The sequence below is a fragment of the Plasmodium reichenowi genome, chromosome 14 (assembly GCF_001601855.1).
Source record: "Plasmodium reichenowi strain SY57 chromosome 14, whole genome shotgun sequence".
NCBI lineage: Eukaryota > Apicomplexa > Aconoidasida > Haemosporida > Plasmodiidae > Plasmodium > Plasmodium reichenowi.
In genome coordinates, this window is record NC_033659.1 from 688,536 (window position 1) to 706,901 (window position 18,366).

Here is an 18,366-nt window from a genome sequence, read left to right on the forward strand (position 1 = left end):
GGAGTAAAATTTATATATCTTTCAAAAAAATATATACAATTATTTATATTTTTATAGATCATTATTATTTAATAATATTTGTATGGTATCTTTTTTTATTTCATCGAAATTCCTTCAAAGATTCAAAAAAAAAAAAAAGTCTTTCTTATCTTTTTTTTTTTTTTTTTTTAATATAAATTAGAGTAAATTTTTTTATGCCAAATGAATTATATATTTATTATATATTAAGTAAAAAAAAAAAGATACAAAAATGTAATCATTATATCTTGATATTTTTTTTAAAGCATTTTTATAAAAAAAAATAAATGTTCTATGGAAATTATATAGGATCGCTTATTATTTATTCATACATTCAAAATATATTTTAAATATTAAATTAAAAAAATATATAGAGAGAGTATTAATAATATCTGTAATATATTTAATAAAAAAATAAAAAAATGGACGTTTTCATGTATTTTATATTTTTATAGAAATATGTACACAATATATATATATTATTATTTCTTTCTGTTCTTTCTATATATATTATAGAATTATCAAAAAAAAAAAGAAAAAAAAAAAAAACTTATGGTATTTTCAGCTTTATGTTCTGTTCTTATATTAATAAGAAGAAAGTGTATATTAGTATAATATTATATATATATATATATATATATATATATATATCCACATAATCCTTAACCGCACAAATATGTATAAAATAATATTATAAATTTATAATGTTTTTAAAAACAAAAACGTAGGCGTGTTGTTTTTTATCATCAAAAAAAAATTTTCATTTTAAAAAAACCAAAAAAAAAAATAATAAAAAAAAATAAAAATAATTACTATAATAATTATTTATAAGAATCAATAAAAAATCATAAATGAAAATATTATAATTTAAAATATATATATATATATATATATACTATATATAATAATATAATAATATAATAAAAATATTTTTAAATAATAATGTATAAAAAATAAAAAAAAAAAAAACTTGTCATTCCATATTTTATAAAGCACAAACTTTTGTTTACGAATAACAAACACATACATGAATGACGAGAAACTCAAAAAAAATATTTTGGACAATAAAACTTTAATATATTAATTAAAAAAATGTACATAATTATAAATTTTCCTTAAATATATACGTACTCAAAATTGTTCTACAGAGGTAGCATTTTAAAATTACATTTTTTTATTTTCATTTAAATTTTTTTTTTTGTTTTTTTTTCATGTCTAACACATATTAAACATACAAGTGTTTTATATTTAGAAAGATATAGTTAATAATTTAAAAAAATGTTACATTTTCTTTTTCTTTCTTTCTTTCTTTCTTTCTTTCTTTCTTTCTTTCTTTCTTTCTTTCTTTCTTTCTTTCTTTCTTTTTTTTTTTTTTTTTTTTAAATAAGATATTTATTTATACGTAAAAATGACACTTGTAGTATTATTTTTTTTGTTGGGTGTGATTTATATTTTGATTAGAATTTAGTTTATAAGCTTGTCCTGGAGAGATATATGATGATGGCATATTATTATTCATCATAATATTCGTACAGTTGTTTTGAATATCTCTTGATTGATTATTTTTTAATAGAAATATATTATTTTCATTTTTATCAACATTTCTAATATCCATAACATTAATATTATTCCCTTGTAATTGTTGTTGTTGATAAGAATCATATGGGTAATACTGATCATGATTGTTAAATTTATTTATAGAGGTAGATAATTTTCTATTCATCATATTATATAAGTTATTCTCATTTATATTTTCTGTTGACATCCTTTCATCCATTTTATTATTTATTTGTTGTTGTATGTTAGGTACATTGGGGATTTGGTGAGTCATTGGTAAAGTTATTTTCCTTGTGTTTCTTTTCATTTCATTTTCCTCATTAAATGGCATGTTTTGTTTCACAGAATAAATTGGCTGCATTTTTTGTTGTGTCACTATTGATACATTTTGTTGTAGTTGATCCATATGCTTTTTTATTTCTTGTGCTTGATATGGATATTTATTCATTGATTGTTGATTTATTTGTTGCTGATTTATTTGTTGTTGATTTATTTGTTGTTGATTTATTTGTTGTTGATTTATTTGTTGTTGATTTATTTGTTGTTGATTTATTTGTTGTTGATTTATTTGTTGTTGATTTATTTGTTGTTGATTTATTTGTTGTTGATTTATTTGTTGTTGATTCATTTGTTGCTTATTCATTTGCTGCTGATTCATTTGATGTTTATTTATTTGTTGATGATTCATTTGTTGTTGTAACTGCTGTTTAATTTTTTGCGCGTGAAAGGATGAATGTACCTGTGATGTCATTTGCTGCGGATACATTTGTTGTTGTAAAGAATGTGCAGATAATTGTTGGGTTTTCATCTTTTCTGTTTGTAATTGATGAGAATGCATTTTTTGCAACTCTTTTGGTATATTTTCTTGTTGCCTTGTTTTTAAGAATATGTGTTGTCTCATTGAATCCTTTGCAATTGTATTTTCTTGTAAAGTGTGATTATTTAAATCTTGATAAGATGAAGAATTATTAGTTTCACTTTCCTTATCATTATGTGATTTTTGATATAATTCTTGATGTATTTTTTGTTGTTCCCATTTTTGCTGTAATCTTTCTTGTTGCAACCTTTCTTGTTGTAATCTTTCTTGTTGTAATCTTTCTTGTTGTAATCTTTCTTGTTGCAATCTTTCTTGCTGTAATCTTTCTTGTTGCAACCTTTCTTGTTGTAATCTCTCTTGTTGTAATCTTTCTTGTTGCAACCTTTCTTGTTGTAATCTCTCTTGTTGGTTCATATCATGAGTAGAATATCCTTTTTTTTGAGGTACTCTTTGTATAATATTTTTTGTCATAGTATTCTTTAATCCCACATTCACCACATTAGGATTATTAAAATTATCATTATATACTGAGGTTGCATTCTTTTGAATTATATTTGACGTATGATATGCAGGGGGTACAAAAGCATTTTCGTTAACGCTTTGTTTAGAAGAATTTGATTGATTAAATATTGGACTTGTCATATTTGTATGATTCATACTAGATTGGTTCATATTTAGATTATTCATATGAACATTATTTGTATTGGGTTGGTTCATAATAATATTATTTATATTTGGCTGGTTCATACTAAAATTGTTTGTACTTGATTTGTTCATACTAAAATTGTTTGTACTTGGTTTGTTCGTACTAAAATTGTTTGTACTTGGCTGATGCATACTAATATTGTTTGCACTTGTCTGGTTTATACTAAAATTGTTTGTACTTGACTTGTTCATACTAAAATTGTTTGTACTTGGCTTGTTCATACTAAAATTGTTTGTACTTGGTTTGTTCATACTAAAACTGCTTGTACTTGGTTTGTTCATACTAAAACTGCTTGTACTTGGTTTGTTCATATTAAAATTGTTTGTACTTGTCTGATTCATACTAAAATTGTTTGTACTTGTCTGATTCATACTAAAATTGTTTGTATTTGGATGGTTCATACTAAAATTGTTTGTATTTGGCTGGTTCATACTAACGTTGTTTATATTTGGCTGGTTCATACTAACGTTGTTTATATTTGGCTGGTTCATACTAACGTTGTTTATATTTGGCTGGTTCATACTAACGTTGTTTATATTTGGCTGATTCATACTAACATTGTTTATATTTGGGTGATTTATACCAACATTGTTTATATTTGGCTGGTTCAAGGAAGCACTATTTACATTAGCATAATTCACATTAACATTACTTGCACTTGATTTACCTTGACCATTCGTATTACTATTACATTTATTTAAAACTTGTATTAAGAAATTCATAGGATTGACATATTGATTTAAATTGGATTGTTTCCTATTTTGCACATTTACATTGTATACGTTACCATTTGGTTGATTCATAGTTTGCACATTATTTCCTTGTGTGTTAAAATTTCTATTATTTGGATCTTTTTCTTGTATACTACTATTATATATAATACTATTTTTCATATCACTTTGGTACATATTTGTTTGTTGTAATGAATTTGAAATGGTTGGTGATACATTTAAATAGGTATTATCAATTTGTCCATTATTATTAAGATTATTACTAGGGTTATTATTTATATTAATGTTATTTTTACTCTTTTTCTTCATCTTCAAATTATTATTATTATTATTATTTATGTTATCCAAATTCATATGTTGTATATCATTTTGTTGATTTCCTAAATGTATATTTTGTAATCGTTCAGAATTATCTGCTATACTTCTTATATTTGATGATACATTTTTCTTTTCTTCTATATTATCATTCTTCATGTTTCCCATATGCATACCGTTTCTATGAATGTTTAATGGATCATTAGCTAATTTTATAAGGTCTATATTTTCCATATTTGTTCGATTTACTATTGGGTGTGTAGTCGAACCGTTTAAGGACTTTTTTGCATTATTTTGTACTGCCATATTTTGAGTTTGCACAACTACATTATTAGGTGTATTATTTACACTTATATTTGAATATTTCACCTGTTTATAATTTGAAATGATATTCGATCGTGTTTCATTATTCATAGTATTTGTATTTTTTAAATTGTTATTGAGACTATTAGAACATGGAGCATATGTAAAATTTTGTACATTTTTATTATCCATTATAACATCTTGATTTAATATTTGGTCATGATATAAATTTGACTTGTTTTCACTTTCTAATATAAATTGTTGATGTGTTGTATAGGACGCAGGATAATTACTTGGAGTTGATGATTTTATAGAGAACATATCATCATTTATTTTATTTATAGATGATGATCCAGTTCTTGCTCTATTTTCTATATACATTAATAAGGATTTTTTATCCGTATTGATTGTATTACTACCTATGGTATGTTGTAATTTCTTTGATGAACTATTGGATGAAACTTCTAATTGCATAGAAGCATTACAATTATTTGAAATATTTCCTGACATTTGTTTTATTGGTAATTCAACACTATCACATATGGGTGTTTTATTATACGACATACTACTATTATTACGATTTATTATAGGCATATATTTATTATTTTGCATTGAAGAATGTAAGGGTGATATAAATTTATCATCTTCCTGATTTGGAATATTGTACATACTTACACTGTTATTATAATTATTACTAATATTATAATTAATATTATTACTAATATTAATATTAATATTATTCATAGAATTATTAATATTATTTACATTACTGTTAATATTATTCATATTAATATTATTCACATTATTATTAGTATTATTCATATTGATATTATTCATATTAATATTATTCATATTGATATTATTCATATTGATATTATTCATATTAACATTATTCATATTAATAGTATTCATATTATTCAGATTCATACTATTATGATGCATATTATTATTATTATTATTGTTGTTATTTATATTTGTGCAAATATCATTAGAATTGCTCATATGATATTTCTTTGAAGCATGCAATGCATTCACATTTTGTAGAGTTTCAGATACATTATTAATATTAGACGAAACCGAATTATGTGCTTGTGGATATAATATAGATGACGTATTTGATTTCATCATATCTACATTTGATATTCTTTTATTTAATTTATTTGGTGATGCATTTGGAATATAATATTCTTGTATGTTTTTATTTGGTGTTTGATGATTAACTATACAATTATTCATATTTTCATGGGTTATATTATTTTTCATAGGAGTTATACTATATTTATTATTACTTAATATTTTTTGTATTCTGTTTGTGTAATTTCCTCTATCATTTATAAATTGTGTACTTGATACTATAGAATTATAATGACTACTTATAACGTTTGTATTTATTCTTTGTTCTTCATTTAATAAATTATTAACTTCTCTATTTACCGTATTGGGCGTGAAAAAAGAGCCTTGATCCATAACGTGGATATTACTATTCATATTACTATTCATATTATTACTCATATTACTATTCATATTATTACTCATATTACTATTCATATTATTATTCACATTATTATTCACATTATTATTCACATTATTATTCACATTATTATTCACATTATTATTTAACGTTTGCACGTTGGAATTAAATTTGCTGGATAAATATGCACTTTCATTTTGTACAGTATTTAAAATATTGTTGTTCTTTATCTTATCTGAAGATAAAATGGATGAACTAACAGAAGTTTTATATTTTGTCATTTTATTTGTAATATCTAAATTTTTAATTGGTTGTGACTTCTTCCTATTATTACCTAATATAATTTCCTCCCCTTTGGACGATACATTTTTTACTGGTTGATTTATTACAGAGGAATCTTGAACATGTTCACTTTCCTTATGTGGTTTAACTAATGATAAGGTTTGTCTCTTGCCTCTTGTTGATCCTTTATTATTTGCTTTAATTACGTTATCTTTTATTTTGGTTGCATTGTTATTAGTTGAATTGATATCTATATTATTCTTATTAGATTCTAAACTATTATATTTTGATAATTTAATTTGATCTCCTTCCAATTTATTGTATAATGGCGTATTATTATTTTGCATATGAAAAGATGTGTGATATGATGAGTGTGAACGTTGTTTTGTGTTATCCATTGGATCCTGTTTTTCCATCATTGTCATTTTATTAAAATGTTCATTTTGATCAGATGCGATATAAATACTACTCATATTACTATTATTATAATTATTATTAATTTGGCTTATATTATTATTTAAATGGTTCACAATATTATTATTATTTATATTATTCGCATTATTATTATTTAAATGGTTCACAATATTATTATTATTTATATTATTCACATTATTCACATTATTCACATTATTATCGATAGGAATTATATTGTTATTTACAAAATTATTCATTTTATTATCATCATTGATATTCATGTATCCATTGATCTGACATACATCTTTATTATACACTTCAACCTTATTAACACATTGTTGAATTATATCTGAAGGGTTAAAAGAATTTTGTAGAGATACCAATTCTTTCTTATTAACATGCATATATCCAATATAGTCCTTATTATTAATATCTGCAGGGGAAGTGTCATGTTTTTTATCATTTTGTTCATTATTTATATCTACCGTTTTATCAACAATGCATGATATTTCATTTGATTCAATAATAGTATCTTTTAATACAGTATTTGTCGCTTCTTGGATAGATTTATTTAGTGTGACTTCTTCAGACTTAATATTTATGCCTGTTAATTCTTTATTACTATTCAATATATTCTTTTTATATAATTCATCATTTTCAGACGAAAACATTTTTAAAAATGATGTTTCAATTTTAACTGGATCGTAATTATCATTAAAATGTTCATTAATATATTTACTATAAGCTTTTAATCGTGTTTCAGATAATAACATATCAATTGTTTTATTATTATTTTTAGATGATTCTATAGATTCATTAATTGGGAAATTTTTTAATTTATCTAATATATAATCAGCTAATAAAATTTGTGTTATAAGATTTTTACATTGAAATCTTTTCCTAATTTTTTTTATAATAATTTTTTTCTTATCATCTACATAAGGTACATAATTCAATATTTTCTGAACAAATTCATTTACTTTATTATATGATTCATTTGGTTTTGATATATAAAATTCATTAATTGTATTATAACTATAATTATTTGATATATTTTTTAATTTTTGTATACTTTTTAATTTTCTCTTTTTATCATATTCCATTATTTTTCTTATCATTTTAATAAATTCATTATCTAAAGGATTATTTATATTTGTATTTGTATCATTGCTATTTTCTCTATATGTTAATTCATAATCTGGTTCTTTATTTAATGAATTTATTATCATATTATTAGAATATGCAAATGATGCTTGTTCCTTACTTATATTATTTACAACACTTTCAATCAATCTATGAAAATATTTATTTTTAACAAAATAATCATTATTTATTATATTCATAAATTCTCTTATATTTTTTTTATTCTTACATATACAATTCAACCATTTTTTTATCTTATCTCTATTTTTTAAAATATAATTCAAATCATATATATATTCATCATCTTTACATTTATTATATATTATTAATTGTGATATACTATTTACACATACTTCCTTATTATATGTATCTTTTTTTTCATCTTTCGATTTAAATGTATCATTGTTTATTAATATATTATTATTTTCATTTGTACTATTTTTTATATTTACACAAATGGTTTGTTCGTTTTTTTCTATGTGAGAATTTTCATCAACATAGTTATTATTCAATTCTTTCATATGTTCTATATTATTTTTCTCATTTTTTTTTTTTATAATATCTGTGCTAATATTATTAAATGTATTCTCATCAATATTATTTATTTTTTTAAATTCATTTACATCTTCTTCAAAAAATTCATCAGAGTTATCAACAAAATTTTCGTCCACATAATCATCCCATTCATCTTCAAAATAATCATCTAAATAATCTTCAAAATGTTCATCAAAATAATCATCAAAATAATAGTTACTACTACTTCTCTTCTTATTAAAATTATGATTATCATTCTCATCATTAATTTTATTATTAATATCTAATAATCCTTTTTTAGTACTTGCAATTTCACCTTCATTGTTACATTCACTTTCATTTTCTTCTTCACCAAGTTTTATATTTTTCTTTGCTCTTTTCTTTTTATTATTACTAAATGATATGCATGAATCATCTAATTTTGTTGCAGAAATCTCTACATCACTACAACTAAAAAAACTATCTCTACCACAATCAGTATCTTCTTCTGAGCTTTCTCGACTTTTTTTTCCAGAAAATGTACTAAAAAGATTATGAAAAAAACCTTTTTTCTTTTTTTTTATAATATTGGATTTTTTTTTTACTTTTTTTATTAAATGAATATCTTCATCTTTAAGGTTTAACTCATCTTTATATTCATTTATTTTATCATCATTTTTATTTAATATATTTATTTCCTCATCATGCTTTTTTTCTTCAATTTTTTCATTCTTTATTATTATATTCTTCACTTTTAATGTTTCGGTTTTATTATTATTCATATCCATTTTTTTTAATTCATATTGCTTTAATTTTTCATTCATATATTTATTAAACATACCTATTAATTTATTCACATTATTTGATGAAAATAATGGCAAGAACTTTACTTTGGTCATACATTTTTTCTTTTTTCTTTTCATGCTATTATTATTTTTTATATTATTCAAATAATAATCATGATACAGGTTTTGCAACTTGGTAATTTTATATATATCATCTTTTATTAATGATAGAAATTTTTCTTTACATTCATTCGGTCCTCTTTTCTTTTCATATAAATGACTTATTTTATTATATGATACTAAAGCTACCGATATAATATTCCAATTTATAAAATCGGTATAATTCTTCAACTTATTATTTATATTATTTTCAAATTTATTAAAAGACATGATATATTCATGTCCTTTATATTTTTTTATAAAATCATTCGTTACATTTTTATTTTCTACATTTGAGTTATCATTATTAATTTCTTCATGTTCCTTTGTTTTACTATTATTCGCATTTTTTATTTCCACAACATTATTAATATTGCTATTATTACTATTATATACATTATTTTCAATATTTATATTATTCCCATTATCTGTTTCATCTATATTATTCATATTATTCATATTATTCTTATTTTTTATGTCTCCTAATGCGGTGCAGCTATTTAATGATATGCCATATTCCTTCTTAATTATTTCATCTATGTTAATATAATTCATATACGTTTTTGTTAATATAAGAAGGAAATTTGTTTCTTCTAATTCCCATTCGTCTTTTTTCTCTTTCCATTTTTTAATACTTTCCATTTCTTTCTTTTTAATTTTCTTTTGTTGTCGTTCTTCTAAATCTCCTAAATGTTCTTTTTTAATAACATAACCATCTTTATTTTTCAATTTATTTTTAGTCTTATTCTTAGTACTTGTCTTTAAAACAGTACCAACGATTTCTTTATCATTAATTTTGTTATCATCTTTTTCGTTAATTTTATCAAAATCTTTTTCTCCAATTTTGTTATCATCCTTTTCATCATTATTGTCAATTTTTCCATCATTTTTGTCATTTTTTTTATCATTTTTTTCATCATTTTTTTCATCATTTTTTTCATCATTTTTGTCCTCATTTTTGCTATTAATTTTTGTACCTGAAACAATTACGTCTTTAATAATATTAACTTCATTTGATAAATTATTTTGATCATTTATGACTTTTAATATATTTTCTCCATCAACTACTTTTTCTGAACTTAAAATCTTTTCAGCATCTTCTATTTGTTCTATTTTCTTTTCATTTTCTAATTTGTTTATTTTCCTCTTAGGTGTTCTTTTTTTTGTTAAAAGTACATCAGTGAATTCTTTCTTACGTTTCCTTTTATCCTTTTTCATTTGTTTCTTTAATATATAAGAAGAATTTTTCATATAAAATAAATATAAGAAAAAAGTGTACTTATCATATTCAGCTAAATTCATTAAAGGCAAATTAATGTCATCATAAAAATCATCAATATATTTGTATTCAAAGGGATATGGTATTCCTCCATACAACTCCATATTGTGTAAATAAACATTTACATTTTTTTCTTTTATTTCATTAATATAATCGTTTTTAATATTTTCATATATTATATTATTACTACTACTATTATGATTAGTAGTACCAACTGGTTCTTTCGTTTTTATATTACTATTACTATTATTATTATTATTATTATTATTATTATTATTATTATTATTATCATATGAATAGGGTATAACAACTAGGTCTTTTACATCTGTGTTATTCAATGAAGGTACACTGAGAATATTATAAATATTACTATTGTTCATATTTTTATGTACAACAAATGAATCCAATTTATTTTCAATATTATTATTATTATTATTATTATTATCAATGGATAATATTCTTTTATTTACATATTTATTTAATTTATCATATCCATTATAATTTTCTTCTTCATCATATTGATCTATATTATTCTTATTCTTATACTCATTACCATTATCATTCTCCCTTTTGGATAATAACATCTCTTCTGATATTAATTGTAATTGGTTTATATTCTTCTTCTTTAGTAACATTTCATCATAATACGTTTCTATCATTTTGTTTTCTTCATAATTTTTTATGTTTTCTTGTTTTCCTCTTAATATGTTATTTTCACAATTATTAATGTCTTTTTCATTTTCATATATATCTTTATCCATAATGCTATTTCTTTTTACACTCGGATCGCATACATTATTATCATTATTCAAAACAATTTTGTTTTCTTTAAATTCATTATTACCTTTTCTTATGATATCTAAATTAATGTTCTCCACATTACTTAATAAATTATCTTTGTTATTTCTCAACATATCTATTTTCTTTTTCTTTTTCAATTCTCTGAAATCTTCAAATTCGTTTTTTATTTTTTTAAATGTACCATATTGTGAAAATTTAATATTATCTCTTTGTGTATTATTACAAAATAATTCTCCATTATTATATGCATTCATATAATTAACAAAAATATCATTATTATAATTATTATAATTATTATTATTATTATTATTATTATTGTTGTTGCTGTTATTACTATTATTTTGTTCACCTTCTAACATTGCGTTATCTACATCATTAGGAACGTTACTATCAAGTCTAGAAAAATTAATATGTTCATTAATTTCGATAAGAGAAATACTTATAAAAAGTAAACAATAAATATATAAATGATTACTTAAATCTAAATATCCATCATCATTTTTAGATTGATAATAATTATATAGATCATCATTATAATATAAATTATTATCATCATATTGTATATGGTTTATATGAACATTTTCAACAGTATAATAATCCTCTTTATATATTTTATGTTTTTTCAATAATTCTTTATTAACATTTTCTTCTATATTCATAACAATTTGATCATAATTTTCATAATCTATGATATTCTTTTTTTTCATTACATTTATATTGTTATTATAATCATTATTTTTATTATCATCACATTTGTTATTATAATCATTATTTTTATTATCATCACATTTGTTATTATAATCATTATTTTTATTATCATCACATTTGTTATTATAATCATTATTTTTATTGTCATCACATTTGTTATTATAATCATTATTGTTATTATTTTTTCCATTTTGATGACTCATCTTATTCATTAATCCCCAATTATCATGAATAGTTGTATTTATAGAAAAACTATTCTTCTCACTCTTATTTTGTACAGATGATTCCTCATTTATTCCATCATGTTGATTAAAGGAATATTGATTATTATCATCCATCTCAAGATTATATTCCTCTATTTGTAGATTTTTTCTAAACGAATTCAAAAAATCGTTCTTTAAGTGACTTTTATTTTTTATCTTATGATCTAAATCTACTGGAACTAAATCTGGTCTGATTTCATTTAACATAAAAAACCAAAACATTTTAATATCATTTGATATTTGAGAAGAAATAAAATATTTATCATTTTTTTTTTTTTCTTCAAAATGGTTACTCATTAAATATCCAAATTTTTTTGAAACATTTTTTTTCCATCTCTTTTCTTCATAATAATCTATACTCATCCACATCATTTCTTTTAACATAAATTTATTATGTGATCGAAATATATTAACTGGTTCAGTAGGTTTATATAATCTACCATTTTTTATAATTTTATATGCATTTTCAGCTATAACATTATTTAATGAATTCTTATCATTTTTTTCATTATTATAATTTCTCTTTTCTCCTCTATTACTTTTTCTCTTTTTAATTGATTCACATATTGTATTATTTACTAGACTTAAATCATTATTAGTACATGTATAACTTTTTCCTTCTTTATCAAATAATAATTCTTTTACATTTTCATTTAATGTGTTATCTGATTTCATTTTATTCTTGTTCTTATTCTTTTCTTTCCTTTTCTTGGTATCAAAGGAACGATTCAAACCATCACCATTTTTTTTCTCATCATCATTATCATCATCACTTTTATTCTTATCTTCTTTGTCCTCATTTTTTTTATCATTTCCTTTTTTATCGTCATCCTTATCATTTTCATCATTATTACTATTATTACCATTTTCATTATTTGATCCGTTATTATTATTATTATTATTATTATTATTATTGTTATTATTATTACCACCATTGTTATTACTTCTGTCATTACTATTATTACTATGTTCATTATTATTATAACCATTTTTATTATTTATATCTCCATCATTTCTATTTGTCTCATCATTTGTACATGTTTTCATATAAGATCCTTTTATTAACCCAACTAAATTATTATACAAATTATTTTGATAGATATATCTATCACAATTAATTACATTCAAAAAATTAAAATGTGTTAGGATTTCACATTTTAATAATATCTTATACGACTTAATATTCACTCTTCTCTTTTTAAATATTATCTTTTTTACATTTTTCTTTTTCTTCTTTTTTCTATCTCCTTTTTTATAATATTTACAAAAAATCTCAGGTAATAATAAAAACATACAAACATTTGTTATATTATAATTAGATATTTTTATTAGCCTTTTATGATTTTTATTTATACTATCAATATTTTTAATAATCATATTATTTTTTGATATACATAACATATCATTTATCACACTTATATAATATTTATAAAATATTTTATTATACTTACAATTGACGTCCTCATTTTTTATATTAGTTTTTGGTTTCTCAAAATAAATATTACCACCTTTTTTTTTAATAACTTCAATTGGTACATTTAAAATATTATGTGTTATAAGACAAGAGGTACATTTGTTTTTATAAAATATAAAATAACATTTTTTTGCATCATCATATATTATTTTTATTTTATTTATTTCCCCCCTAATATTATTAATAACATAAAGCAGGTTGCTTATAACATAATCTTTTTTAATTAACAATTTCTTGTTAAAAAATATAAATATTTGTTCACTGTTCTTTTCTTTACAATTTAATAATATGTATGCATTAAATTGGAAATTGTATCTGTTAAAGATATACAATAAATTGTAATTACACTTGAACATATGATCACACAAAAATGGAAGCATTCCTTCTTTTATCTTATAATGATATATTTTTTTATAAACATGATGATGATGATGATGATGTATATTAAAATTTTTATTAAATTTATTTATGAATTTTTCATAAAACATATATAATAAAAATTTAATTAAAACATCATCAACGTGATTGGTATATGAATCCTTTATAATTTTATATGAATAGTTTCTAACAAAACGATTACTCTTTGTGTCCCTCATATTTTTCTTACATAGGAAAAGAGAATGTTTTTTTTTCTTTCTTTTTTTCTTCTTTTTCTTTTTTTTCATTTTCCATTGTTGTAGAATATCCTTCTTTATTTTGTTTCTATAATAATTATACAAAAGGATATTCGGATAATAACAATTTTCCCGTATGATATGAAAACTATTATATAATAATAGGAACAAATATGTTCTTAATATATAATATATATATTTGGTATAATATATATATACGTAAACAAAATATAAAATAATATTATATATAATTTGAAGGAAAACGTAATTTATGTTTAACGTAACATTTAAATATGTTTTTTTTTTATTATATATCTTAAACATATTAACTAAAATATTTATAAGGCTTACATGCCTATCACAATATGTTATCATTAAATCGGAAGCTTCATTTTCTTCTTCATCATTTTTATAATATTCATCAGTATTATCATTATTCTCCGTTTCGAAGTATTTATAATCTTTAAAATATTCTTCTTTCTCAGTTGATTTTAATTTTTTTTTCTTCTTTTTATCCCATCTCTTTTTAATGGTACAATTTAATTGTGTACAAAATACACAATCATCAGGAGTATAATAAACGGTGTTTTCATATATGAATATTCTTTTCTTATTATAGTTATCATTTTCCCTATAATATCCATATAATTTATTAACAAAATTTTTATTTGAGTTCATTTTGTCTATTATACAACTAAATATTTTGAGTAATACTTCTTTTCAATTTATTTCGTCTTTTTTTTTTTTTTTTTCTTAAACCACTATATATTTTTGTTCTGCTCTTTATTGAAATACCTTTTATATTGAATTAAACATATCTTCACTTCAGTATACTTCTCTTTTTCCCTCTACTTTTTTTTTCTCTCTCTCTTTTTTTTTTTTTTTCTTTTTGCTTCTTTTGCCTCGTTTATAATTTTTTCCTTTCTTAATTAAACATATAAAAGTTATATTACTATATTCCTTTCTTTTTTCTTTTTTCTTTTTTAATTTTATTTACTTTATATAATTATTTATTTTATTTCCCTTTTTTTGCATATTTGTTATTTGAAAAATGTTATATATAAATATATATGTATATAAATATATATGTATATATATTTATATGTATAAAAAAATATATATATATAATATATATTTTTATCAGATCATTATTTTCACAAGTATATTTTTAAGGTTTAAAGGAATTGTCATATATATATATATATATATAATCATATGTATTATAATATATATTTTTATTACCAAAATGTATATGTATAAATGTTAAAATATATAAATTTATATTAAGTACAAAATATATATTTATATAATATATTCTCGTGTATCCATTAGTTCTCATTCATATATTAGATATAAAAATTATAACTTTTCTTTTTTCCCTTCTTTATATAATGTCAGATTAAATTATACATTTGTATTATATTATATATATATATATATATATATATATATATATATATATATATATATGTATATTCAAAACATACTATAAATCCATATATATAAATATATATATATATAAGGTGAAATAAAAAGAAAAAATTAACAAAAAAAAAAAAAAATTAAAAAAGCAATGGAAAAAATATCCATAAATATAAATAAAATGGAAATATATACAAATATATAATATTTATATATAAATGGAAAAATATATGAAAAAAAAAAAAAAAAGGAAACGTATTCAAATTATATAAAATTATTATTACAATAAAATGTATTGTATAAAATTTTTTGTTCAGATTTAATATATTAATGTTTACGCTACATTTTTTTTTTGTTTTTTTTGTTTTTTTGTTTTTTTTGTTTTTTTGTTTTTTGTTTTTTTGTTTTTTTTTTTTGGGGTACATGTTTTGTATTATATAATATAATTATATATATATATATAAATAATTATATATTAATATATATTATATATATGTAATACATATAATATTATTTAAATATATAATGTAAATTCAGTTAACATATTAAAATAAACATGTATATATATATTATATATATTAAAAAAAAAAAAAAATTATAATAAATCAATAATTTTTATATTTTTAATTTGTATATGTTTTAAACATTATTCTTTATGTCTATAAATATATATATTTATTAAAATAAAATTATAAAAAAAAAAAAAAAAAAAAAAAAAAAACTCGTTTTAAAAATTCTACACCAGTTTTTTTTTTCTTCGTGTTTTTTTATTTTTCTAAAAGTAACTCTTTTTTAATTTTATATATTCTTTTTTAAAAAAAACATTAATAAAATTTACATATTTTTTACATATTATTATATTTAAAAGAAAATTAACTTTTAAAATAAATGATAATATATAAATTTTAAAATAAGTTTTTTTTTTTATCAGAAATATAAGTATAGTTTAATATATAAATATATATACTATATACGCAATGTTATTAAATATGATATTTGTAATATATACATAATATTATATAAAGAATAATTTATAATTTATATTATATATATGTATATATAATATATTTACATATTTATAGAGAATAATAAAAATAATTTAAGAATATTCAATATAAGGATATGTTAAAAGGTATATATCAATAATACAAGATATTTCCAAAAAAAATTCTATATATTCTTAAATTATATATATATATATATATATATATATATATATATATTATATAATAATTTTTAATACCCAACAAAATTAAAAAATGATAATGTTCTTTTTTATAAAAAATAATATTTTATAAGCCCAATACATAATGAAAATAATTATTATTATTAATAATGTTAATAAGATTTTTTTTTTATTTTTCTACGATTATATTTTAATTTGCATGTTCATAACAAAAAAAAAAAAAAAAAATTATATTAATATATGTATAATTTGTTTTCTTTTTTTTTTTTTTTTTCCCTTGTAATAGTCTTATACATTATATATATATATAAATATAAAATATTTATATATATATTCTTTTTTAATATAAAATATAATAACGTTTTAGTTACACTGTTATTATATATACCATGAATTAGGAAAATAATGTACAACTTTTTTTTTTTTTTTTTTTTTTTTTTTTTATGTATAAAAATATGTTGAATGATTTTTTTATTTCTATAAATGATAAGAAAAAAAAAGAATTAAATAAATAAAATAATAAAAATCTAAATAAATAGGTTCTATATTATATATACAAAAATAAATAAAAAAAAAAAATATATATATATTTATTATAATTTTATTCTATGAACAATTCTGATCTTGTTTTATATATACTATTTTAAAAATATGTATATACGTTGTAATTTAATATAATAATTACATATTTTTTCTTTTGTATTATAAATAAAATAAAATTTAATGAGATACAAATGTGAAAACGTGTACACATTTTATTTAATTTATCTATTTATTCTTATTATTTATTTATTTTATTTTATTTTTTAAAGAAAAAAGTTCAATATAAATAAAAATATATTTCTTCAATATGTTATTCACGTATGTTGTTACCATAATGTGAAACAAAAAAGTTTTTTTAATATCTACTCATTTTTTTTTTTTTTTTTTATACATTTATCTAAAATAAATGTTTAATATATAAAATATATTGTAATTCTAATAAAATATTATTCTACAACTTTTTATAGCACATAATTATGTTTCCTCAATATATAACACTCTATTTAGATATATATGCACATTTCTTTATGTTAGAGGTCCTAGTAATATATATATATATATTTATGTGAATAAATGTTCATAAGTTCTATAATATATATATTTATCTTATTTTTTATAGAACATATACATATATATATATATATATATAATATATATATTTTAATTGAAAATAATTTATTACATTTTTTTGATTATATTTACTTATATGCACACATAAATGTGAATTATGGAATAATTTTAGCTAGTTACATAAAATAATTGAAAAAAAAAAAAAGGAATATAACATCTTAATATTTTACACTAAAGAGTTTTAAAAATATTATATAAAATAAAATACTTATACATATACAGAGTGTATAAA

General features: G+C 19.6%; 1 protein-coding gene across 1 annotated transcript; it reads right to left on the bottom strand.

The window, feature by feature from the left end:
• Positions 1-1,441: 1,441 nt before the first annotated feature.
• Positions 1,442-15,031, bottom strand: PRSY57_1416900 (hypothetical protein; the record flags this gene model as incomplete). The annotated part of the gene is made up of 1 exon (XM_012909786.2): positions 1,442-15,031. One exon carries the CDS (start codon positions 15,029-15,031, stop codon positions 1,442-1,444), a length of 13,590 nt encoding a protein of 4,529 aa, XP_012765240.2.
• Between the last annotated feature and the right edge of the window lie 3,335 nt (positions 15,032-18,366).